The 27,904-nt window shown below is 44.0% G+C and overlaps 1 protein-coding gene across 1 annotated transcript in view; it reads left to right on the forward strand.

Annotated features, from left to right (window-relative positions):
* Positions 1-27,904, forward strand: part of LOC115097169 — a 260,825-nt gene that overhangs the window by 182,124 nt on the left and 50,797 nt on the right. The window contains exon 16 of the mRNA XM_029612784.1: positions 19,997-20,108. Coding sequence (XP_029468644.1) covers positions 19,997-20,108 — 112 coding nt within the window. The remainder of the gene's footprint in view (positions 1-19,996; positions 20,109-27,904) is intronic.

Here is a 27,904-nt window from a genome sequence, read left to right on the forward strand (position 1 = left end):
AGGTTACCTCTGGTATCTTTCATTCGAGAGATAAAGGTTTTTGAACGCTCAACTCGAACCAGATTAGCTAACAGACGACCAGCCTTGTTGCCGAATTGGAATAAGTTTTGTTCCCCTCTATCTAGTTGCTGTTGCGCTCTAGTATGCAGTAAAGTGTTTAGTTGGTTCAGCGTGCTATAATACTCCGTCTTCGGGTGGCCCGGAGTTGAAAGCATGGTGAGTTTATGAAAGCGTAATTGCTGTTCCAAGGCCAGGATGTCAGAATGGAGGCGCTTGCGCAAGGAATGCGTGAATGACAGTATTTCGCCACGCAGAACAGCCTTGGATGTTTCCCATAAGAGTTGAGGGTTATCTGTATGTTGATGGTTATGCTTAAGAAACTCATCCCATTTAGCTCGCAAGAAGGTCTGGAATTGAGTGTTTTTTTTAAGCTGAGCGGGGAATCGCCACATCTGGGAACCATCTGTGGTGCGTGTTGTGGTCATCTGCATCATGACTGGGGAATGATCAGAGATTACCTGTGCTTCTATGGTAGCAGAGACTATGCGGGCAAAACTACTGTGAGAAACCAGAATATAATCGATGCGGGATAGCGATGCATGTGCCCTGGAAACGTGCGTATAGTCCTTCTCAGTGGGATGTAGCACCCTCCATATATCGACTAGCCCCAGTTGAGAACAAAGATACGCAATTCCTTTTAATTTTTTAGAAGGTGTTGTAAGTACAGGTGGACTGCGGTCTACACTGGCATCATGGACGCAGTTGAAATCTCCCATAAGTAACAAAGTACCTTGCATATGAGTAAGCAGTAGGTTTCCCAGATTTTCAAAAAAACTGTGGCGATACTCATTGGGGGCGTAGACATTGCAGATGGTAACTAAGGTATCGTTCCACGAGCCAGAAATCAAAACGTATCGGCCCTCTGAATCCATAACTTGGGTAGTAACCTTAAAGTTAATATTTTTGTGGATGAGCACCGCCACCCCTCCTTTCTTCCCTTGCGCTGCAGAGGAAATACAGGTGCCCACCCAATCTCTTCGTAATTTTGCACTTTCCAACGCTGACAGGTGCGTTTCTTGAAGGCAGGCTATGTCGACCTGTAGGCGGCGTAGATGATTAAGGATTTTCTTTCGTTTAATGGGCGAACCCAGTCCATTCACATTCCATGATAAGATTTTATCCATTGTCAAAGTGGGTCCAGGACACCCAGGACCTAGGTCCCTGACAAGTTGGTTTATCTAAGCGCAGGAAGGCCCCCAGCCTGACCTCCCCACCCCCCAGCACAGCAAGAAAACCAGCTCCTCGGAAAGATGTTTGCGACTGTCTCCCCCCCCAGCAGGTTCCCTCCCACCCCCTTCCCCCGTCCCCCCCCCTTTCCCCCTTTCCCCTTCTCAATCTGCACTAAAACCACTACCACCGTGGTTGGGAGATCACGAATTAAATGTGTACGGGCATCTCACTCCCCCTATGACGGGTGCATACACAATAAAAACATAACCAAAACAATACAATACAATACAATATTCCCCTGCACATGGTATTAATTGCATACCCTGGAAAACAATGGAGGATAAGGAAAATGAAAACTGAGATAGAAAACAAAAAAAAGAAGTAGCGCATGAAGATAATTAGAGGCACCATAACTGTAAAAACAGGGTATATAAAGGAGTGGAACTTCCACCAAAACTGTAAGGTAGTCCTCCTTTGCACGGTTGCTGTAATCCAATAATCCAGGACCTAAATAGGCCATAATCAAGATAAGCAAAATAAGCAGGGACTCAAAGGTGTCTTCGTCGAATGGGGGTCCATGTCACCATTAGAGCCCCTCATGTCCGGCGTCATATGGCTTCGTATAACAAGAGAAAAACCCTCATAACAAGGCACTCAAACCAAAATGTTAGGGAACAGTCTCCCTGGCAGAGGTCTGCTAGAAACTCAAATGTATATTCCAATAGAGCCATGTCGCAGCAGTTGGAACTATTGCCGAAACACGTCTGTATGTCATGCGCCTCCCTGGAAGTTCAGCCAGCAATCGTATAGTCAGGGGACTGATGGCTAGGAAACCGGTTTTGGGACCGCGTTGTAAAAAGCCAAATGTCCAAATAGTCCGTAAGATCCCTATGGCTGCTGGATAAATTTCTTAGCGGCCTCCGGGGTATCAAAGAGCTGGACTTTATCTGCACCCCATATTTTCAGTTTCGCTGGGTACAATAAAGAAAAACGTACCTGGCGGTTGTAGAGCTCTGTGCATATGGGGGAGAACGCTTTCCTCTGTTCAGAAACACGCAGCGAGTAATCTTGAAAAACTCGGATTTTCATCCCATTATACGCTACCTCCTTCTTCGCTCGGTATGCCTGCCAGATATCTTGCTTGTGGCGATAGTTTAGTAGTTTAGCAATTACTATGCGGGGCCGGGACACGCCGTCTTTCTTTGGGCCAACCCGATGGGCCCGCTCAATCACAAGGCCTCCCTGCAGCGCTGGCAACTCAAGCTCCTCCGGTAGCCATTTTTCGAGTAGAGCGCACAATTCGCTATCTGCGACACTTTCAGGAAAACCGAGAAAACGCAGGTTTACCCTGCGATCACGGTTCTCAAGATCGTCCAGCTTTTGCTCAAGTACCTGAATTTTAGCGTTATGCGCCTGAAGAGTAGTGGGCACCGCGAGGCAGTCATCTTCAAGCTTTGATAAGCGGCCTTCAACGTGCTCTATCCGGGGGGTAAATTCAGTGAGGGCTGAACACACTTCAGTGAGCCGTTCCTCGATCCCTGCAATTTTTTCTCCAAATTTTTCATCGAGGGCAGAGCGGACAGTCTCTTTGATATCAGCCAGGGTGATGCCTGCATGAGCGCTCTCCTCCGCCGATTCGGTCCCGGTCGCCATTTTGGCCTCGGCTCCTCTCGATTTTTCTTTGTCTTTTTTTGTGCCTCTAGCAGCCATGGCCAAGGGCGATTTATTCATATAACGGACGATGGACATATGCTCGTATCTGGTAAGAAGGTTTTTTGTATGCTCGTGGCGGATGTCAGTCAGATGGTGAGCAATTGTGGGAGCAGACGCCCGGAGCTCAAGGAAAGACCTCTTCCCTGCTCACCACATCACGTGATCTCCCATCCTTGGAGATTTTAACCTCCATGTGGACGCCCCTCTCCCCTCCTCCTCATGTGAAACCTTTCTCAACCCCCTTAATGCCTTAGGATTCCAGCAAGTCATCACTTCCCCTACCCACAAAGCTGGTCACATCCTCGACTTAATCTTCATTAACTCTGGTATCTGCATCCCTAAATCTGCATCGTGTACCCCTGTCCCGTGGTCTGACCACTACTTAATAAAATGCTCCCTCAATATTAACATATCCCCACCCAGCAGGGAAACCACCTACACTACCATAATCTCCAGAAAAACCTGCCCCACCGATGGATTAACTACTGCCCTTACTGCCTCGCTACATAACATAGACTGCTCTGACCCTGACTCTGCCCTAGCATCATGGAACAACCTCACCTTGGATATCGCCAACAAACTCTGCTCCATCTCCAAACGTACCATAAATACTGCTTCCAAATATGCGAACTCATGGTACACCCCTGAGTTAAGAATGTTAAAAAATAAACTCCGCCAAAAAGAAAGAACCTGGCGTAAGGATCCATCCCCACAGCACTCTGCCAGCTATAAAACAGCCCTCCACTACTACAGAATGTCTACTTGGAAGCACAAAAGAGACTATTATGCAACCAAAATCCACGACTATAGATACAATCCCAAAGTACTTTTCTCTTACGTCACTAGTCTCACGAAGCCAACATCCCCAATCATATCTGACTCTGAGACAACTGCCAAATGTGATGAACTTGCTCACTATTTTCATGACAAAATCACTAAACTTCTGACCAGATTCCCCACCTCTGCACCTCCCCCCACTCCTTTAACCACACACACTACCCCCGTGCTTTTCTCCCTTGACCTCACCTCCTCCAAAGAAATTGAATCCATCCTTAAGAAATTGAAACCCGCATCCCACCCCAACGACACCATCTCTACTAAATCCCTCTTAGCTATCCCCAACTGCATAGCCAGAGCCCTAGCAGATCTTATCAACTGCTCCCTCACCACTGGCACCATTCCCGACCCACTCAAGCAGGCAGTAGTTAAACCCCTCTTGAAGAAACCTACCCTCGACACAAAAGACCCCTCCAACTTTCGCCCCATTTCAAACCTCTCCTTCATTGCTAAGGTAATGGAAAGGGTGGTCAATACGCAGCTAATGGAATACCTTGAAACCCACAAGATCCTACATTCCGCCCAATTCGGCTTCCGGAAACACTTTAATACTGAATCCCTCCTGCTCACCTTATCTGACCACCTCCTCAGAGGCATGGGGCAAGGATGCTCCTACATCCTTGCCCTCCTAGATATCTCCGCTGCCTTCGACACCATCTGCCACTCCCTCCTCCTCGCTTGTCTTGAGGAAATTGGGATAACTGGGCTTGCTCTTGCATGGTTCAAATCATATTTAAGCAATAGAAAATTCTCCGTTAAAATTAGCAACGCTACTTCTGCCCCACACCCCCTCTTACAGGGAGTTCCACAGGGTTTTTCACTCTCATCCACCCTCTTCAATATTTATCTCACCCCACTCTGTCACTTACTCTCTGACCTTAACCTTAAATTCTATCTTTACGCTGATGATGTTCAAATCATCATTCCTATTCATACCTCCATCTCCGACGCTCTGAGACACTGGGAAACTTGCCTTGTATCTATTAACGCTCTCCTCACCAACCTACACCTTGCCCTTAACACTAATAAAACTGAGCTTCTTCTCATCTCACCTCACTCTCCTCCCAACCCCTCACTTTCAAATGACCCTTCTTTCAATTCTATTGCATCACCTCTTTGTGAAAGATTTAGGAATCTTCCTGGATCAACAACTATCTCTGAAGAAATACGTAAGCTCCATTATTAAAGATGTTTTTTACAAACTTAACGTCATGAAAAAACTCAAACCACTTCTGCACACTCAGGACTTCCGCACTGTGATTCAAGCGACTCTCTCCACGAAATTAGATTATTGCAATTCCCTCTTAGTAGGTCTCCCCTACTCTACCATAAGACTGCTGCAAATGCTCCAAAATACTGCAGCGAGAATAATCACTAACACATGCAAATCTGAGCACATCACCCCAATACTGAAAGATCTCCACTGGCTCCCTATCCCCTCCAGAATTCTCTACAAAACACTATCCATCATTCATAAATCCATTTACTCTCACAATTCCAATTGGCTTGACAGCCCACTTAACCAGGTGCAGTCTAACCGACCCACAAGATCAATGAATAAAGGGACCCTGCTCGTGCCTTCCCTCAAAACTGCTCACCTCTCTTCTACCAGAGCCCGTGCCTTCTCAATTGCTGGCCCGTCACGATGGAATGCCATACCCACCAGCCTTCACCTAGAACCCTGCACTTTCAAGTTCAAAAAGAAACTTAAAATCTGGCTGTTCACGCAAGCCTACCCGGACTAACTTACCTCTACCTCTCCAGTCTCCTCTTCCTCCTTCCCCCTATCACATCTTCACCTTGCCCCTATGTCCCTGTACATACCACCCTGTCCTTAACTTACAACATTATCAATACCTGGTTTGTTGCACTGCACATTTATGCTGCACCTTATTTATCTCATGTCTATAGTTGATCTGCCATTTCATTTCTTTCCTATGTTGATCCCCCGTCCAGTTTTTTATAGACCTTGTTATAATGTATTTTCCACACTGTCTGTTCATTTGTAAACCAGCATGATGTCCATTCGAATGCCGGTATAAAAAAATTCTTAAATAAATACAATATCACTCCTCTTCTATGTCAGACACAGGTTAAACTGCGAGCTTGGGCCCATCTGCCCCTGTCGCTTAATGGGCGAAATAACTTGTTCAAGATGGCCCTGCTCCCAAAATGGTTGTATATTCTTCAAAATCTCCCCCTGCTCCTCAAACATCAGGATGTACGTCTGCTAGAGACATCGTTGCGACGGTTTCTCTGGCGAAACAAAAAGGCTCGTATTTCTCTTGCTCGTCTACAAGATAGTTGGGGTGGCAGGGGTTTGAGTGTCCCCGACATAGGCATATATAATCTGGCTTGCAATATGCGGATCATTAGAGAGTGGCTGTTGGGGGAATCTTATTTTGTGAATCTCCCTGCTGAAACCGCGTTAATGGATCCCCTGGATCGTTGCTATGTGCTTCAATGCCCCGATGATAAATATTCTCCTCCACAGGCGCTCAGGGTGTTGGTGTCTCCTATCCAACAAACATGGGCTAGATTTATGAAGGCCCTGTCCTTGCCCTTGACATCTGCATATTTACTACCACTCAGGGGCAACTCTGAGTTTGCCCCGGGGACTCAGTCCTTGGGTTTTCAAATTTGGAGGGCTAAGGGCATGCTTCAGTTGGGACAGGTTCTGGATCTTGTTTCTTTGTATGGTCTAAGGATCCCCAACATTTTCAATATTATCAATTACAGCACTATATTAAGTCCTTGCCGGCAGCGTCCCTTCAACCACAAGTTTTCACCACCTTAGAGGCTCTGTTTTTGTTGGGCAAAGAGCGTCCACCACCTCTTTCACATTACTATAAACAGTTGAAGGGCCGTATCCGCTGTGACCCTCTCCCTCGGTTGGTCGAGAAATAGAATAGTGAGGGAAATTTTGAGCTCTCCGTTCCGGTGTTGAAGGTGAGCTTTCACAGGATAGCGTTGACTACCCCCAATATGTATTTCAGGGAAATGCAACTTAAGTTTCTATGGAGGGCACACATGTCTACGGTAGTCGCCTTTCACTCTCATGTTATAGCCTCTCCCCTCTGGGTGAAATGTCAGCGGGAGGAAGGGTCCCTTACACATCTCTTCTGGTCTTGCTTATCTATTAAGAGATTTTGGGGTCGTATTATTAGATACCTGAATGATTTGATGCATGTTCACCTTTCACTCTCCCCAATGTGGATTTTGTTTGATGCTATTCCCAGTCGATTGCTTCAGACTCCAGGGGCTCGTCTCCTGGTCAGGAAGGCATGTTATGTGGGGAAGAAAATAATTTTATTGCAGTGGAGGAGCTCATTCGTATTGGGCATGGCGCAACCATTTCCATAAAATGATGCTCATGGACGAAATGGCATCGTGGACTGCACCTAAACATCAGCGGCGTTTCCGGCAAACATGGAATCCCTATATTCAGTTGCTTTCAGCAAAATCCAGGAATTTACTCTTAAAGAACTTTAGCAGAGGACAGATATTCTGAGTGATTGTATAAGGACTGCTGTATTGTCTCTTCATAGTTCAGTACTGTGTTCACCCAAGCCTGGGGTGCCGGGTATAAGGGTTGGGGGGAGGGAATGGGAAAGGCTGTGCGGGCGAGGGTTTGAAAGTGTTAAAACAACTGTGCATCTACTGTTATGGCATATCTGTTCACTGGGGTACATCCATCGAATGTTTCCATGTCATAATGATTTCACCTTTTGTACCTCTATTTGTACTTAATAAAAACGTTAATTAAAAAAAAAAAAAGAAAAAGCAGAGATACTTTATCTAGTCAGCATGGCTGAGAAGCTGATTCAGAAGTATTCAAGCTCTAGCGAGGGTAGCCCTCCGAAATCTTCCACTGAGGAGGCCTACAGGAATCAGACTGTCTGTAGACAGTGGTTGAGCAAAGCCGTCATCCCGATATGTAGGCTGGTTCAATATTTTGGCATTATGCAAGCAGCGAGCCCAGTACAGTACGGGGTGGGATTTTGCATAACGTTCACCGGTACTGGAGTGATCCAGTATCTCCTGAGGAGATACCAGTTCAGGCGATTGTTTTCAAGGGTGATGAGTCAGATAAACTGAACCAAATCACTGTGAACCTGGAAGATATACTAGATCAGATTGACAAATTATAGTGTAGCAAATCACCTGGACCAGATGGTATGCATCCTAGGGTTCTGAAGGAACTCAAAAATGAAATTTCAGATCTATTAGTTAAAATTTATAACCTATCATTAAAATTATCCATTGTACCTGAAGACTGGAGGGTGGACAATGTAACCCTAATATTTAAAAAGGGCTCCCGGGACGATCTGGGAAACAATAGACCAGAGAAGCCTGACTTCAGTGCCGGGAAAAATAGTGGAAACTATTCTAAAGAACAAAATCACGGAGCATATAGAAAGACATGGTTTAATGGAACACAGTCAACATGGATTTACCCAAGGGAAGTCTTGCCTCACAAATCTGCTTCATTTTTTTTGAAAGGATTAATAAACTTGTGGACAAAGGTGAACCGGTAGATGGTAGTATATAAAAACTATAAATAAATAAATAAATTTTCATAAGGCATTTGACAAAGTCCCTCCTGAGAGGCTTCTAAGAAAACTAAAAAGTCATGGGATAGGAGGTGATGTCCTTTCGTGAATTACAAACTGGTTAAAGGATAGGAAACAGAGAACAGGATTAAATGGTCAGTTTTCTCAGTGGAAAAGATTTTAACAGTGGAGTACCTCAGGGATCTGAATTTGGACCAGTGTTTTTCAATATATTTATAAATGATTTGGAAAGGAATACGACAAGTGAGGATATCAAATTTGCAGATGATACAAAATTATTCAGAGTAGTTAAATCACAAGTGGATTGTGATACATTGCAGGAGGACCTTGTGAGACTGGAAGATTGGGCATCCAAATGGCAGATGAAATTTAATGTGGACAAGTGCAAGATTATGCATATAGGGAAAAATAACCCTTGCTGTAGTTACACAATGTTAGGTTCCATATTAGGAGTTATCAACCAGGAAAAAGATCTAGGCATTATAGTGGATAATACATTGAAATCGTCAGCTCAGTGTGCTGCAGCAGTCAAGAAAGCAAACAGAATGTTAGGAATTAATAGGAAGGGAATGGCTAATAAAGCGGAAAATGTCATAATGCCTCTGTATCGCTCCATGGTGAGACCACACCTTGAGTACTGTGTACAGTTCTGGTCACCGCATCTCAAAAAAGATATAGTTGCACTGGCGAAGGTACAGAGAAGGGCGACCAAAATGATAAAGGGGATGGAACAATTCCCCTATGAGGAAAGGCTGAAGAGGTTAGGGCTGTTCAGCTTGGAGAAGAAACGACTGAGGGGGGATATGGTAAGAACATAAGAAAATGCCATACTGGGTCAGACCAAGGGTCCATCAAGCCCAGCATCCTGTTTCCAACAGTGGCCAATCCAGGCCATAAGAACCTGGCAAGTACCCAAAAACTAAGTCTATTCCATGTAACCATTGCTAATGGCAGTGGCTATTCTCTAAGTGAACTTAATAGCAGGTAATGGACTTCTCCTCCAAGAACTTATCCAATCCTTTTTTAAACACAGCTATATTAACTGCACTAACCACATCCTCCGGCAACAAATTCCAGAGTCTAATTGTGCGTTGAATAAAAAAGAACTTTCTCCGATTAGTTTTAAATGTGCCCCATGCTAACTTCATGGAGTGCCCCCTAGTCTTTCTACTATCCGAAAGAGTAAATAACCGATTCACATCTACCCGTTCTAGACCTCTCATGATTTTAAACACCTCTATCATATCCCCCCTCAGTCGTCTCTTCTCCAAGCTGAAAAGTCCTAACCTCTTTAGTCTTTCCTCATAGGAGATTGTTCCATTCCCCTTATCATTTTGGTAGCCCTTCTCTGTACCTTTTAAAGATAGTGGTCTTTAAAATCATGAAAGGTCTTGAATAAGTAGATGTGAATCGGTTATGTACACTTTCGGATAATAGAAGGACTAGGGGACACTCCATGAAGTTAGCAAGTAGCACATTTAAGACTAATTGGAGAAAATTCTTTTTCACTCAACACACAATTAAGTTCTGAAATTTGTTGCCAGAGGATGTGGTTAGTGCAGCTAGTGTAGCTGGGTTTAAAAAAGGTTTGGCTAAGTTCTTGAGAGAAGTCCATTAACTGCTATTAATCAAGTTGACTTAGGGAATGGCTTCTGCTATTACTGTCATCAGTAGCATGGGATCATCTTAGTGTTTGGGTACTTGCCAATTTTCGTAGCCTGGTTTGGCCTCTGTTGGAAACAGGATGCTGGTCTGAACCAGCATGGCAGTTTCTTATGTTCTTATGTCAAGTGTATTGACTGTAATGCCATTCAACGTCCCAAGCACGTTTGCACCCACTGCTACTGATGCAAGGGTCCCCGTTTCAAGACATTGGCATAGGCCTGGGCATTACCGTGAGATGGCAGGTCAACCCATCCATGTTGAGTGCATTCCGCTTTCTGGTTCTGCCACAGTGAGAAGGCCCAGTTTCTCTGGAAGGGTCAGATGCCAGTGGGAGTAGCACCATGCGACTCAAACGCCCTTCCACGAAGAAGCCCCGTTCATCACTGAGGTCATCTGTACCTGAAGCAGCCCCTACAGAGAAAGTCAAGTCTGGGTCTGGTATGACCCCTGGTAGTGGAAACAGCCCAGATGTATTGGATGAATTCATCATGGAGAAACCTCCTTCAGGAGGGGCTAATGGAGATCCCAGTACCGTCTCCTGGACTGATCAAATGGAGGTCTAGGAGCAACACGAGTTGGAAGTGGCAATGATTCTGTTCGTAATTGGGCGAGGTCAACGATCAGTGAAGTTAATGGAATCAGAACCCGCGTGGCTGCCGCAGAGCCCATTCGGATTTACTCTTGACATCTTAAGCCAGCATTACCACCTCGGTTGGCTCAGGGAAATGCCAGAGCAATGGACACTGAATCGATTAGTTTGGCATCATCAGGCCGTCAGAGGCCTGTCTCTTCACAGCGGCAAATGGAGCAGAGAGAATGGACTATGGCAATTACCCCAGAGCAAGCTGAGGAGATATACCGGGTTTTGACAGCCAAGAACAACATCATGGTTAGAGGTCGAAAGACTTTCCGGGATTTTTGCTGGATGGCTATGGAGCTGTCATCTCAACCCTCCAGATTAGGTATCTCCAGTCTATGGGCAGGGATCTCCTAGAAAAGCCCTTGCCCTTGGTGCAGGACCAGTTCTAGGTGGTACCCATTGTCCTGGGGAGAGCAACCTAATATCTATCAGTTCTCCCAGGGTCAACAGACTGAAGAGTTCAGGGCATCTTTGGCCTCCAGTTTCCCTATGACACGGTTTACATGATGAACTTTGTAGAGGAGAATTGGGACACTTGGATAGCAGAGTACGTTGTCTACCCTCAGGGTATACGGGAGCACCCTGACTACCGACGGGCTTTGGACCGGAAGATAGCCAATCTGCAGCTCGGCCGCAGTATCTTCAAGCATGCAGTAATTTAGTAATTTGCCATCTGAGAAGAGAAGAGCAGAGGTCTTATTCAATTAACTGCCTTCTGCCCTTCAGAGTGACTGTGGAAAAACCTAGCCCGGAGCACTATGAGCATGGAAAGATTCCCAAGAAGGAAGATGCCCCAAGTGAAGATCTGATCTCCCTGTGAGGCAGGGTAAAGAAGGACTTAAAACTCAAAACTCCCCTCAAAGACTGTTCCTGATGATCCCTGTTGTGTTTGTCTTTTGCTTTTCTGCATGTCATCCTGTCAGTGGGTGGCAGTTCCAGTCACAGAAACTTCTGCTGTGGTTCTTGTTTTCAGAGACTTTTGTTTGCCCTCCATGGGAGGGTAAAGAGGAGCTTATCCCCTCTGGAGAGGGTGGACTGTTGCTCAAAGGAGACAGTCCTTCTATCAAGAAGGAAGACGTTTTACAGTTATGAGCTGGTGTCAGCTTTTAGGGAATAAACTTATAATATACTCTCACCGGAGTGCTAGTTATGCCATATTGAATGCATTTTCTATTGACATTATTGATGTATTACATTCAAATGTTAATTCTCTTTTCTCAAAGTTGATAAAGTTGGAAAACAATTCATTAAATGGGTGTTTGATTTATTTATGTCAATTTTGTGATGAATTATTCTTTTCTTTTTAGGTGGAGTCTCCTAATAAGATTCTACATCTCTCACACTAATTCATTATTTATTTACATGAGAATTACTCTGAAAATTAAACAATAAGCCAGTGTCCCAGTCATTATGCAGAACCTGTCACTCTAAATGTGATGGGAAGGAGATTAAGTAAAGGAGAAGTTTAAGAGGAAGAGGCTTCTATTGGAAATTAAATTATTCCAATGTATTCTGTTTGGATTAGTGTTCCCTCCTGGGGATGCTTTAGGATTACTGGGCTAGATTTACATAGGAAAACATCTAATGGATTTGTCACAGGGTTGGTGATGGAGATGTTGTGTTTCTTGTATTGTGTAACCTGTTTCCATTCCAGAGGCTGGGAAGAGCATTCTAACCTCATTCTTGTGTGGTGGCTGCAGCCCTATTCTTCCAGCAGGGGCAGTGCTGGCTCTCATATCATAATTAACCATCATTCCTTCTACAGTATAAATTGGCCAAAGGATGTGTAGGTAATTTAATGTATTTTTACATGTATCTTGGTCTAATGTGAGTCACTGGGTCTCTTGCTATGCTGGTCATAGAGGTGAGATGCTATAACATTTTCTTACATTTGTCTTTTTGTCTGTTACTTGTGCGATATGTTTGTGAGTAAGTGTCCCTCCTCAGACCATTTTTTTTTTGGGGGGGCGGGGGGCGGACAGTGTGACAGACCCGCCTGGTCTGGCCACCAGATGTCACTGTCCCTGTCATTAGAACACTATTTAGCCCAGCCATGTTAATACACCGTGAGGTTCAGTTTGAGGAAGCAGTCGAGGAGTAAAGATGAATTTTTCCACACTCTGGTGGGGCCTCCCAGCTTCACCCTAAGGAGTTTCTTTTAGAAGTGACACCTCCCGGTGCTCTCCCTGCCCGAGGGTCCTTCTCATAAATTACAGAGAGAGTGACTTTTAAGCTGCCTGATACCCTTTAGGGGCAAAAGGGCTCTCGCCAGGAGACCAAAGACCTGTGAGCCCACTCTAAACCCTAGGTGGGTAAGCACCAGAGATGGCTCCTGCTGCGAGAGACAGTGAAGGCAGAAGAGATGTCCATTCTAGGCTTTAGAGTATTTTGGGGACTTAAGAGCGGGGAGGTTTTTGGATCCCCCTTCCCCACTGGGATTTCAGAGCAGAGAACTTGCCTGATCCCACTAGATTTTCCCTAAGAGAAGTTTCCCAGACAGATCAGAGAATAAGGATGAAATAATCTTCAAAAAAGGAAGAATAAGAGCAGGAGACCCCATCCGGATCTCTACAACCACAGGACCAGGAAGGGCTGGGTGTCTACTGAAAAATCCTACCTTTGAATATTTTCTCAAAGTTGGGGACATCTCCACTAGGATTCCTGCACAGCCTTTGGGGAGAGTTTGTACATTTAAAATCACCATGGGCTCTAGCCAGAGGTCTGGTAAAAGGACACCTACCTACCCAGAATTATACCTGTACCAGCAGGCAGATGTAAATTCACACTTTTGGATAATGGACTTTGAGTATTAATCAGTAAACTTTTATTTAACACTCAGACCTGGTCCTGTCTGAGTTATTACAGCCTCTCACCTCATGGGAAGCACCAAAAGACTGTATACACACTGACAACCTTTTAACACTGTCTGGGCCATAAGCAAGAGCTTCCCCCACCCAGGGATTGAGAGTCAAGCATGGGATCTATTTACTAGCCGGAGCAGACCCTGAAGATATAAATTAGTTATTTGCCCTAGGAAATCACAATCCTCCAGAAAAGGGGTTACACCGGTAATAATATTGAGGTCCATATTCAAAAGCCATTTAGATGGATAACATAATAGTTATCCATCTAAATAGCTTACACAGCTATATTCAGCTTTTATCCAGCTAAATTCTAGCCAGCTAATACATTAGTAGGCTAGAATTTAGCCGGATAAGTTAGGGGCGGTCCAGATGTGTATCTGGGAGGAGCTGAGTTAGCGGGCTAAGTTAACCAGCTAACTCCAATATTCAGAGTTAGCCTGATGACTTAGCCATAAAGTCTGGTTGAGTCAAAGAGCTGTCCTAAAGTTAGGCAGCTAAGATAGCCGGCTATATTCAATAGTATGACTGCACTTTTGAATATGCCTGCAAAGTTAGCCAGATACATTTATACAGCTAACTTTGCTATCCAAACTGTGTCTGAATATAGATTTCTTCATATTCTTACTTTAACTTAAGTCACATGGCCTGATATGTTTTTTTTATGTTAAGTTTAGACTGCAGCACAGCCTTTGGAAGGCCCCCTGCTGTACGGCCCCCAGCTTAGGGCTGGCACAGCAGCGGCCGGACTAAAGTAAGTTCTGAGTGCATATAAAATTAGAGGACAAAGCCTTAGGTCATTTTGAGTGACAGCTCCTGGTTCCGGTCCCCAGCCCTGACTCCAGTTGAATTGAAGGCTCAAAGAAGTGGGAGAAACTGCCTGGTGAAAGAAAAAAAAATCTGAGGGGTTCTAATGTTACAGCATTCATTGTTTTAATACATTTCAGTTTAGAAGGATTCAGTCCTACACCGGCTTTCATATTTCCTACATGGGCCCATACTGCTGAGTTCTACTAGCTGGATTAATTCTGGAGAGGGCTGGGTTCTTTGCAGGTTGTGGTACCTTTTCTTAGACCAACCTGAGAATAATCCAAAGAATATAGGTCCCCCTTATTCAGGTGTGATAGCAAGGCTGAAGGAAGGAGAATTATATATATATTGTGAGAGAGTATCACAGCAGAGAAATTATCTCTGCAGTGGTCTTCAGGGGGGTCCCAGAAAGGAGATACTGGTTTAAAGTAGTACTCAAGGTCCTACTAAGGATGTTAATGGGATTTCAGCTGCATTGCTTTAACATCGGGAATAATTATTCTGTGCCAGAACTTAGCTAAAAGTTCCAATTTGCAACAGGGAATAATCCACCAGGTGCTTATTTAATGAAAGCTGCCGAGTGAGTTGTTTTGACTTCACTACAGTGGTCCCACAATCATTCTTTTGCCGAATAATCAGTGCATGATTTAAATAGTTAACTGCAGCACTAGATAAAACGGTGGCACATTCCTCCAAGGTACAACCTTTCTCATTCTCTCAAGCTTCCCTGAAGAAAATGTCTTCTGAAACCAACCTGTCCTTACTATCTGCTTCTTTCAGCACAGCAGAACCTGCTCCACTCTTCAGCTGTTGCAGCTTCTTTTGATTTTGTTCTTTAGGTCAGTCTTTTCCAGATATGGTATTTCTCGTCTATCACGCTTATTTAGAACACAATCTATATAACTGTTGCGTTCCTGTTTTGAGGATGCCTTACAAGGATTTCGCACACAGGCAGGGACTCCTTTGATTTCAGAACACAACATTTTTTTTTATTCCATTTGCTTGCTCAGAGGAAAAGATGTCTAATCCTCAGCTACCTCTTGCCTGCCCCCTAGCCTTCTGGTCTTCCCCAAAACCATGGCATGGATCACTCTGGCTGTCCTGGCAATAGAGATCTTACTGAAGGCCTGGGCTGGATTTTATCTGAACACCTCCCCTCATTTAAAACTCTTTCTCTGGGTCTGTGATGAGGATCAGCGGAGCAGCACCTCAAAGCACTTAGATTGATTAATGGAGGATGAGGTTTCCAAAACTTTATCAACAGCACTAAAGGAATAGAATACTAAAGGATAGTACAAGGGATTGAAACAATTTTGTTTGCATTTAGCTACCAATTATCACATTTTCCTTTTGCTAATGCAGCTGCTTGAACCAGAGTCTGAAGGAAAATGAAACTTTCCTTCTAGTAATGTCTATCAAACAGCACATCTCTGCCACTCCTAAGAATATTGCTAGCAAGTGCTCTACCTTTCTTTCTTTCTTTTTTGTCTTATACCCCATTTTGTCCCTGGTCAGCTTTTCCCCCTGCACCCACCCCACCTCTACTATTACCCTGCCTTGGACAACATGCCCGGATAGGTCAGGGGAACTCTTATCATCTTGAGGGCTTGGAGGAGTATCTCTCCTGAGACACACCACACGTCGGCCGGCTGGAGCAACCACAGTAACTGCAGTCATCTTCCTTTCCCCTCTCTAGGTCTGAACCCACCACCTCCAAATGCTTTACTTTCCCAGGGTTTGCATACTGCTGCATGTGCTTACCATCTGGGTATGTAAAAGGCCCTTGGCTTACATAATATTCACCCTGGAAGGACTGCTTCAGCAGTCATGGTCTCTCCTCCTTAACCATCATACGTCCACCACCACCGGAAGTGACACAGGAATCCAGAGGACAATTTAAATCCTGCTTCCACCTGCAAATTGCAGTGGGCAGTGGCAGCGGCAGCAAGGATGGCCTAAGGAAGCCCTAAGTGCGTCAGAGTCTCTTTTTGATCCTGTTCTCCAACCTCCCCCTAATTTCTTAATAATGATTATTATTGTGTCATTTTCTGCTTTACTCTAATTTAATTATGCATTGTTTCTGTACTGTACACCATTACTGCAGTTTTGCATTGTGAAGTGCACCATATAAAAAAATTACATTTCAAAAACTCAGTTTTCTGCTCTTGTAAATTGCTATCTAAATTGACAGAGTAATGTCAAAGCAGTCAGAAGGTGAATAAGATTTTTTTTATATCATTGGACACCTGTGGTAAGGCAGTTCAATATAACATGCATTTCCTAAGCTGTGTTGAATTGCTGGTGTATGGAAAGAGCTACCACGAGGATAGATTTGCCTGTATTTGGACAGCACCACTGATAGAGTGGTAGTGGCAAAGTTACGCCCAGAAATTACACTGGCTACTTCACAAGACCTGTCTTATGACAGTTTGCAAAGACTTTGTTCTATATTTTAAGTAATGCCAAGAAGCATGTAGCCACTTTATACAAGTGTAGTGTGTTGATAGGCACACTAGGCCTGTGCCTATGATGGCAAAAAAAAAGCAGGGGGGACAGCAGCCTGGCTGAAGATTTACTGCTTTCCAGCTCTGCTGAATCTCACTCAGCAGAGAACAGACCTCTGCTTCCTGATCCAGCCGCTCCTTTCTCAGGCAGCATGCAGGGAATAAAATGGGAAGTGGGTGAGCCTGGAGCACACAGAGCAAGGGGGGGGAGGGATCCATTTGGTTAGGTTAGGAAGAGCTGCTTGGGGATCACTGGAGAGTGAGAGAGAGTGGGGGGAGGGCAGTGTGTGTATGTGTGAGAGAGAAGGGATTGGTGCTGCTGTGTGAGAGGATGGAAGGGGGAGCAGGACCAGAGCGCGGTAGGCACACCTGCCTCCTCTCCTTACTCCTCCCCCACCCACTGTAACTCTGATTCTCTCTCCCTGGATCTCAGATTCTACCTACCATATCCTGGAACTCCTCCCCCTCCCCCAACATAACCTGAGCCTTCTCCTTTCTCAATTACAGAACCTCCCTCCCTCCTTCCTTTTATTCTTCCATCCCAGATTTCTGATTTCCTATCCTCTCCATCCCCAGTCCTCTTTCCTTCTCATACTCCTCCCTCCTATCCCCAGTTCCTTTCACCTTCTCCTCACCGTTTTCCTAGTCCTCCTCCTTTCCTTTCCTCATCCCTCATCCCTCATCCCCACATCCTCTCCTTCTCTTCTGCCCATCCCTGAGATCTCATCTCTGTACTGCTACTTAAGACCCCTTTTCCTCATCCAGTTAAAATGTATATATTATACAGACTCAAGCAACATTGGAAAATTACTTATCTTATAACAATGTGTAAGAGGTGGAAATGTTTACCAATGTTTACCAATGTGCTTCAGAATTTTCCAAATTTCGCCACAGAATCTACACCTGAGCTGCCACAGCAAATTATGGTGCTGTGCCTTAGACCTGGTCCCTCTTGCCTGATCTTACACGAGTGGGGGTGGCAAAACCTTAAATCTGTCTCTGATTGTGATAAATTGCAGGAGGACCTTGTGAGACTGGAAGATTGGGCATCCAAATGGCAGATGAAATTTAATGTGGATAAGTGCAAGGTTAGGTTCCATATTAGGAGCTACCACCCAGGAAAAAAGATCTAAGCATGATAGTGGATAATACATTGAAATCATTGGCTCAGTGTGCTGCGGCAGTAAAAAAGCAAACAATGTTAGAAATTATTAGGAAGGGAATGATGAATAAAATGGAAAATGTCATAATGCCTCTGTATCACTCTATGATGAGACCGCACCTTGAGTACTGTGTACAATTCTGGTTGCCACATCTTAAAAAAGATATAGTTGGAGAAGGTACAGAAAAGGGTGACCAAAATGATAAATGGGATGGCATGGCTCCCCCTAGGAGGAAAGACTAAAGAGGTTAGGACTGTTCAGCTTGGAGGAGAGACGGCTGAGGGGGGAAATGATAGAGGTCTTTAAAATCACGAGAGGTCTAGAACGGGTAAATGTGAATTGGTTATTTACTCTTTCGAATAATAGAAGGAATAGGGGGCATTCCATGAAGTTAGCATGTAGCACATTTAAAACTAATCAGAGAAACTTCTTTTTCACTCAATGCACAATTAAATTCTGGAATTTGTTGCCAGAGGATGTGGTTAGTGCAGTTAGTGTAGCTGGATTTAAAAAAGGTTTCGATAAGTTCTTGGAAGAAAAGTCCATTACCTGCTATTAATCAAGTTGACTTAGAAAATAGCCACTGCTATTACTAGCATCAGTAGCATGGGATATACTTGGTTTTTGGATACTTACCAGGTACTTGTAGCCTGGATTGGCCTCTGTTGGAAACAGGATGCTGTTGCGCCGGAGGTGGACTCTTGGGCCGAAGTGGGGTTGATGCTGCCCGTAGGAGGGATCCTTTGGGTCCCCACCGTCAGCAGGCAGAGTGGCTGAAGGATGGAGGCCGGCTGGCGCTTCACCAATACTAACCCTCGTTTCCCGTGGGTTGAGCCTTTGGTTACCGGGGCCAGCTGGACTTAGGTGGCCTCCGTATGTCGTCGTCAATGGGAGGACAGAGAGGTCAGCTCAGAGGCAGCAACAGTGGAATGGAGAAGTCTGTACTGGATGAGGCAGAGTGCCGGAGACCCAGGCACCAATAGAACCAAAGTCAGACAGGGGGTGCCCGAGCAAGAACAGGCCGAAGCCTGAATAGGCCAAGTCCAGGACGTAGACTGAAGAGGCGTCGTAGAACAAGCTAGAGTCAGGGCCGGTAGCAATCAAGAAGCGGTGGCAAGACAAGGCTGAGGTCTGGACAAGGAGATAGTCGGTAGCGTAGTCAGACAATGCAGAGGTCCGGGCTTGGAGAGAGTCAATGGCGTAGTCAGGCAATGCAGAGGTCCGGGCTTGGAGAGAGTCAATGACGTAGTCAGGCAATGCAGAAGACCGGGCTTGGAGAGAGTCAATGGTGTAGTCAGGCAATGCAGAGGTCCGGGCTTGGAGAGAGTCAGTGGTGTAGTCAGGCAATGCAGAGGTCATGTTCGAGAAAGCAATCTGATGAGAGATTAGGAATGCAGGAACAAAGGAGAACAGGAACTTGCATGGATCAGGAACCAGGAACACAGAAGAATCACCAGGAGGCAATGAGTACAAGACCAGCATGGAGACCTGTTGCAAAGGCAATCATTGGAAGCCGAGCCTGGGCTTAAGTACTGGAGCTCCGGCGATGTCATCATCTGGGGCCACAGCCAAGTTCCCACCGTGGGCCCTTCAGAAGAATCAGTGATGTTCACGCCTAGGGAGGGGTGCAGCGCTGGACGGCGGCGTCTCTCCACGGGCCATGCGGAGAGGCCCGACGCGGAGCACAGGAATCTGTAGCTGAAACTGAGGCATCGGGGGCAGCCCGAGGACCCACGTAACAGATGCCGGGCTTGATGGACCCTTGGTCTGACCCAGTATGACAATTTCTTATATTCTTACTGTGTATAGCGGGATACCAACATTTAAAACTATTTTGTTAACTTTTGAGGAATAAAAATACTACATGCTCTACTTTCCACTTGCCAAGACCTGTGTTGTATCGGTTTTCTGAACCCCTTATCTTCCTTTTAGATGCCTAGTGTTAAACTTCATGTACTAAGCTGTGTTGCTTTGGTTAATAACAACTGTATTCTTTCAGATTGACATCTTTATAAATGAACAGCATATAGAAACATTTGAGGATGAGCCTAACTTCACAACAGATGCAGCTAGTTCCCCTGATTTAACCGTGACTGAAGAGGAGCTTAAAGGTATTTTTCTTCATAATAACAAAGACCTTTTGCTAAGTCAGTATATTTTAATCTTTTAACATGCTTGAATCCCGTTCTATGTTATTTTTGTGTTCAAATCGATAGCCAAACCTTGTGATTTGGCATAATCAGTAATGCTGTGGCTTAGGTGACTTGGCTCCAGAAACAAATTTAGATCTATCCCATCTCAAATACTGGGATACCTCATTCCTCAGGAGAATGGGAGAGTTATAGAAGGTTTATCAGAACTTAAAACCAAATAAACATAAGTCAGCAAGGAGGAATCTGGAAGATAAAGGGAAAATGGTGATCTCTACAACAAAAGGGTGGGTGAAATGCTAAGATTAAGAATATGTAGAAAATATTTGATCAAGATTTAAACAGACTTAATAGGTAAATAAAATATTGTCAAGATATGACTTGGTTGCCAGGTATTAGCACTGTTGGCTTAGATTTTGTGTTTTGGGTAAGATGTTGGTTGCACAGTGGTGATCAACAGGACTCCCTGTAATGAAGGGAAAGTATTACTAGTTATTTGTAACCTATTGTTAAAAACATTTGTTGCATCTAAAGATTGGAGGGTAGTCAAAGTAACGCCAATTTTTAAAAGGCCTCCAGAGGTGATCCAGGAAACTATACCAGTGAGCCTGATTATTAATGCTGGGAAAAATCATAGAAACTATTCTAAAGAACAAAAACACAGAACATATAGAAAGACACGGTTTAATGGGACACAGCCAGCATGGATTTATACAAGGGAAGTCATGCCTCTCTATTCTGCTACATATTTTTGAAGTGTTTAACAGACATGTGGATAACTGTGAGCCAGCAGATATAGTCTACCTGGAAGTTCAGAAAGCATTTGACAAAGTCTCTCATTGAATTTGAATGTATTAAAACTTATTATTCAAACTTTTCATAACACATTTCAAGGCAAAGTACATGCAAAACATACATAATAGCTACTAAATACATATTTACACACTCATTACAGATCAAAGCACAATAGTACTAAACTAGTTGGCTAAACCTGATTCCTCAACAGAATGTTGGCTGCATGCAAAAGAAGCGGAGACTCCTCAGAAAATTAAAAAGTCATGGGATAGAAGGCAATATCCTATTGTGGATTGTGAAACAGAGAGTGGGGCTAAATGGGTCAGTTTTTCTCAATGGAGAAAGATAAATAGTAAAATACCCTCAAGCTAGGTAGAGAGAACACTGTACAGATCTCCTCTTCTTTTACCTTTCATCACTCCAAATCAAAAAAAGTCTTCACTGATGGCAACTGTGCTGTTCGTACCTATGACTGTGCATGTAAAACTGACCCTCAAAACCTACACCACCCCACAAACCTCACCCAAGTTACTAGTGCCCCCTCTTAAAGTGGTACAAATAGTTAACTTATACGTGAGCCTCTACAGAGGTGCCCTCTCAGCATGCGATGTAAAAATAACATGGGGCGAGATTTCTGCGATATATATAGAATTTGATAAATCTAGGTCAACGTTAGAAATTATTAGGAAAGGAATGCATCTTTGCAGTCCACCATGGTACAACCGCACCTAGAGAAATGTGCGCAGTTCAGCTCACTGCATCTCAAAAAAGATATAGTGGAACTATCAGGTACAGAGAAGGCTGACTGAAATAATAAAAGTGACAGAATGGCTCCCCTATAAGGAAAGGCTAAAGAGATTAGGGCTCTTCAGCTTGAAGAAATGGCTGACGGGAGATATGATAGAGGTCTATAAAATCATGAGTGGAATATTACAGGTAAATGCAAATTGGTTGTTTACTCTTTAAAAAAATAAAATGACTAGGAAGACACTCCATGAAATTAGTAAGTAGCACATTTAAAACAAATCAGCAAAAAGATTTTTTCACTCAGTGTACAATTAAGCTCTAGGATTCATTGCCGCACCATTTTGGTTGCCTTTCTCTGGATCATTTGCGAATAGCTCATATACAGATAAATTCAAATTTCTAACATGCTTCAAAAAGGGTCCATACAGAAATATTTTCTGTAGAATGAAAAGCTCAAGGTCAAGGAGTCATCATTTGAAACCAAAGGGAGGGAGGCTCCCAACTTTCAGATTTCCAGGAGAGGTGGTAATAGCCAAACTAGTGGCAGAATTCAAGCCTGAATAAGACAGGCACAAAGAAATCTTAGTAGGAGGAGGGAAGGGCTGTAAATAGGATTGCAAATAAAATTATTGATTACCTACCGTTTGTGATTCGAGGAGAATCCTAGCTGGAAGCCTGGAGGGCCTTTCTTGGTGGCTGGTGGGGCCTGATGTTTAGGGGGCCCTGGAGAGCCTGAGGAGAATGACTGCAAATTTCTGTTTTAAAATTAGCCTGGAGGAGCAGAGTGATGCTGCCTTTAGTAGCTACAAGCCGTGTTGGAAGCGTGGGCTCACGTGTGGTGGCGAAGTTGTGGAGCCTGGTCAGCTCTCCATGGCATCAAAGGGGGCGAGGCCATGTGGGTCAGCAGCCGGATTGAGCTGCTGCTCCAAGATTCCCGACGTCAGCTGGGCCACAGTTGTATTTTTTGAGAGTCAGCTGGGTGTGCGGGAGGCCAGACAAAACAGTGGCAGCCTTGGGAAAAGCTGCCACTGCAAGAGTAAAAGCACTGCAGGGCGTCAGTGATGTCAGCGGGCCCCCACGGAGCTGCCCAAAGGCCAGTTTTAAAACTAAAAAATGGGGGAATTAAGCAAATTAAAATTTAAAGACTGGGACGGTAACTTTGAAACAGTGTATGCGCGTATGCCAGCTCGCACCAAAGGACACGGCCATATTATAACATACCCGCATAAATGTGCGCATGGTATAAAATAGGCTGTATGCGTGTAACATGCACACAATTTTAAATGGACGTGCGCATGCGAATGAACATGCCACCTCTGCCGGGTAAGTGGGGGGGATTTTAGTAGATGCGCTCTGATGCAATTTCCAGTTTTTTCCGTTTGTTCCTAGTTCGCCCAGGAAAAGGATAGGACTTCCTACTCTGCCTGGTTAACTAGCCTGCCTTTTACCCTGTTGACCCCCAACCCTTAAAACACTGCTAACCTCTGTTTCAGGACTTACACATCATCCATAGCAGAAGTAAATTAACACGGTAGGGGATCCCAGCATGCGCTTGTGGGCGTAAAAACTTACATGCAGATTTCATTGAGAAATCTAGGAACACTCATGCTCCGCCCAGACCATGCCCACACCCCTCCCCTTTTTTTTGCAAAATATTTTTGGTGTGCGTCCCTGCGCGCTTTTTAAAATCTGCGCGGTGCGTGCCAGCACAGCTTCTGCACGTATCTCCCAGATTTCGCACACATAGGGCTTTTAAAATTTGCCTTACAGTGTTTCAGGTGGGCAGCCCAAGAGGAAGCTCCCTAACAATTTTCCAGTCCCAGGAAGCACCTTGGCACATCTGATACCTCAGTGGTAAAATGCTTTGGGTCCAATTTTCAAAGAGTTTAGGCTCCTAACGTTTGGAGCTAGGCTCCTCTTGAAAATGTACTAGGGCTGAATTCATAAATTTAGGCTCAGAATTTCATTAGGATCCTAATTTTAGGGTCCTAAAAAGTGGGTGGTTACAATGATGAAATTAGGGCAGGGAAACAAAGTTTGGAGCTTACCACTGATTTACAGAAATAGGCACCTAATTTAGGGGACTACATTTAGGAAAATAAATAGAAATCCTAAATGTATGAGCATAACTTTTAGGCCCCTAAATTTATGTGAATTTTCAACTGAAAACTTAGGAACCTAATTTTGGCTGAAAATAGTTTCCTAAGTGAGGCATCTAATTTAGGAGCTCAGCTTTTTCTGAATATTGTCCCTTTTTAAAATTAATAAATGTAACTAGTTTGATGGTGGTGGTCAAGTGAGATTGAGGGGGGGACCTGAACCAAATCATTTTTTGGGCTGGAAAAGTGATTTTTGAACAATTTTTTAACCTGTTTTGGATGGAACTTATATGGGTTTAATTAAAGTGGGTAAATTGCCTCAGAAAACCTGGGAGGTTGTGAACATCAGGGAAGGTGCTGAAATTCCTTATTTCACTATTCTTTGGAAATAAAATTTTATAATTTTTAGATTGGAAACATGAATGTCCTGGGACTGCTTTTAGATGGATTTTTGTGAGGTCGGGAGATAGTAGGACATCTCTGGTTGATATTGGGATAGAGTGGAGTGATGTTGCACCAATTTTGGTGTTTTGGATGGGATTTGTATACTTTATTTTATGGATTTATTCATATTTATTTTTGGTTTTAGTACTGGGTACTGTGAAAAAAAAATAGTCTGTCAGCTGAGAGGCCAGAGGAGCCCCAAAATTCAGAAGCCGTTACCAAGGCAATGCCATGGAAACGGAATGTTCCTCCCAAGCCAAGATGTAAGAGGGTCAGAGTAATTATACATTTTTTTAAGCCAAAGTACCATAATCTTTTATTATTTAATTAAGCTAGACAGCAATTTTGGCAGCCTCAAAAATATCTTTATCATTCCTGTACATGGGATGGAGGGTTTAAAACTAGTTATATTATAGTGTGGAAGAGATACAAATAGAGCTAGCGCAGTTTACCTTGATGACATCATGGAAAGCAGGGATTTCACTGACAACCAGCAGAGAGTGACATTTGAGAGCTGTCCTGGTTTTCAGGAGAGAGGAGCCTTGCTGCTTTATATTAGAGTAAAAAATACCCTATAATAGTGAGGGAACACTATTTCATGTGAGTGTGTGTGTGTGTGTGAATGATTTTTATTTTATATGCCAGGGTAACCTGAAAAGGTAAGAATAGGCAATAGTCAGGTAACTGTAAATGCCAACTAATCCATGCTGTTACATCAGATTTATTAGTTAGTTGACTGGAACAGAATTGAAATGAAATAATCCTAAAAGCAAGAATATTACCACAAAAGTTCAGCTGGTGCTGAACACGTTTCAGACTTAAAAAAAAAAAAAAATCATAAACCTTGAGAGAGTAAGCCTCTGGTTTGTAACAGGCTTATAATATGAAAAGTTATTCTGCAATTTGCCAAAATTGATATTTGGATTTGAAATATGTTTAGCATAATAATTCTAATTAATACAAAGAGAATGCTACCTAGAGTAATGAGAGAGTGCACTCTGGATCCTATAACTGGATTATATGAGAAATCCAAAAACAAATCCAAAAAACTGAAATGCTGAGATAAGAGATAAATCAAGGATAATCTTGATCCCTTGATTTCAAACAGTAGTGATCCTTTTAAGGTGCAGTGGTTAATAGCAGAATTAGTGGAGAAGTAAGAGTGATAGGTGTGAGAATACTTCACTGACACTGGATATATCTGTCCCAGTTTCTTTAATTCCTTTCTGATACTGCTTTACGTAGCAGTTACAAATTATCTCACACATATATTTTAGTCCCCCTCATGTTTAGACAGAGTTAATGAATTATTGTTTTATTTATTAGTTAGAATTCTCAGTTCACTAAGAGGTGAATTTTAAAAGTGTTGCTCCTGTTAAAAGGCCCATCTAAATGAGTATCTGTGCCACGCGGGAACAAGGCTTTTTTTAAAAGCCACAAATTACACGCTTATATATGCAGGCGCGAGTAAAAAATAAAAATAAAAGGGGGGGGGGGGCGCTGCTAGGTTATGTCAGGGGTATTGTGGGCCCAACAGTAACCCTCGTAAATACAAATTTTAAATCCAGTTACCACAGCGGGTAGCTGCTTGTTATCCATGTATATTTACTTCTGCTGCTGCTGAAGTTTAAATCTGCAAAATTAGCTTTTTATGCCAAACACGACAAGGTGAGGGGTCCAGGTCAGTTGGGGGGAGTGCAGGCTGAAGAACCAGAGGGGTCTGGATGATCTTGAGATAGACTAGGCAAACTAGTAGATTAATTGGTAAAACTGGCAATGTCCTTCACTCAAGCATGTTTTAAAATCCGTTTACCTGCATGTGTTAAAGCCGACAAAGTCCTAAGGAAGATATACAAAGTGTGTTTGCTCGAGTACTGGCTTAAAATTAGGACCACACATACATGCAGTAGGCATAGTTGAAATCATACATGCACAACTGTGTGCATGATTTAAAATTCCAGCGCATGGCTGCTCATACGGCCATATGTGCGCTTGTTTTAAAGTTACCATCTAAGGTTGCAAACACTGAGGGATATAACCTAGGTGGAGGAAAATACCTCGATGAAAGGGAGGCAGTATCTCTTGTTTGGTTATTAAAGTCAGGACAGTAGATAAATCTTCAAGACAATGTGGTCAAGAGAAGGAGTGCCTGTCAGTGCTGGCAAGCCTCACTAGTCAGCTGCTTGTCTCTAGCCTCAAAAGCTTCAGCACAGAACCTATGATATCTAGCTACGTTAACAAGCTGTGCGCATGTTATAAAATCCGGGGTCAACGCACGCAAGGGGGTGCACACTAGTGCACCTTGCGTGCGCCGAGCCCTAGGGGAGCCCCGATGGCTTTCCCCGTTCCCTCTGAGGCCGCTCCAAAATCGGAGCGGCCTCGGAGGGAACTTTCCTTCTGTTCCCCCAGCCCTATCTAAACCCCCCCCAACCTTTGTTTAATAAGTTGCACCTACCTCCAGGCAGGCGTAGGTTGCGCGCGCCAGCCGAGTGCCGGCGCGCAATCCCCCGGCACAGCCGCTGTGCCGGAGGCCTCTGTCCCGCCCCTTTCACAAAGCCCCGGGACATACGCGCGTCCTGGGGTTTGTGCGTGTCGATGGGCCTATGCAAAATAGGCTCGGTGCGTGTAGGAGCGGTTACGTGCGTAAATCCTGAGGATTTACGCACGTATCCCTTTGAAAATCTGGCCCTAAGTGTATACACATTCACAGACTGAGTCATTGGAAATGTATATTGACCCACATAAGACACACACAGGAAATAGGATAGTAAAGAGAGGAAAATACACACATAGGAAAATAGAGACAGAAATATACAGAGAAAATATAGAAAGAATATATAACAATACTTACCTGAGGTTAGGTTTGATTTTCTTTCTTGGAAGTAATTTTCTGAAAGATACAAACCACACAAAGAAACAGTCCTTACATTAGACAGAGAAATATAAACATAGTTACAATAACAAAAGAAACATTAATATTGATACTTATCTGATATTGTTTGTAATTTGTTCCAAGAAAAACAGTTTTCCTGCTTAAAATTGTACCTGAAAAGAACAAAGTTCAGTTTAAGTGATATTAGTATGTGAAAACAGAATTGAATGCTATTGCTATTAAATTGTGCTTTGTATTGTTTAAGAAATATTTGAGACACTGTTTTTGCGAATGTTTTGAGAAAACTGATTCATAATGGGCCGGATTTTCAAAAGGTTATGCGCGTAACGGGCCTTATGCACGCTGGGCCTATTTTCAAAAGACCCGGGACATGTGTAAGTCCCGGGACTTTACTAAAGGGGCAGTCCGGGGGTGGGGTGTGGGCGGAGTGGGGTGGTATGGAGGCAGGGCCATAAACCTCTGACACAGTGGCCATTACCGCTGTGTCGGAGGATCGCTTGCTGGCAGGCTGCCAGTGCGCGCAAAAGGTAAGATAAAAGTCAGATGGAGCATTAGAGTAGGGCTATGGGGGGAAAGGTTAGGGGAAGGGGTGGGAAGGTCAGGCTAGGAGGAAGGGAAGTTCCCTTACAGGCTGCTCCAATTTCAGAGCGGCCTGGGAGGGAACGGGGGAAGGTAGCGCGACTCGGCGCACGCAAGTTGCACAATTATGTACTCCCTTGCGTGCGCCGACCCCCAATTTTATAACATACGCGTGCATGTTATAAAATTGAGTGTCCACG

The sequence above is a fragment of the Rhinatrema bivittatum genome, chromosome 1, assembly GCF_901001135.1.
Source record: "Rhinatrema bivittatum chromosome 1, aRhiBiv1.1, whole genome shotgun sequence".
In the NCBI taxonomy this organism is placed as follows: Eukaryota; Metazoa; Chordata; class Amphibia; order Gymnophiona; family Rhinatrematidae; genus Rhinatrema; species Rhinatrema bivittatum.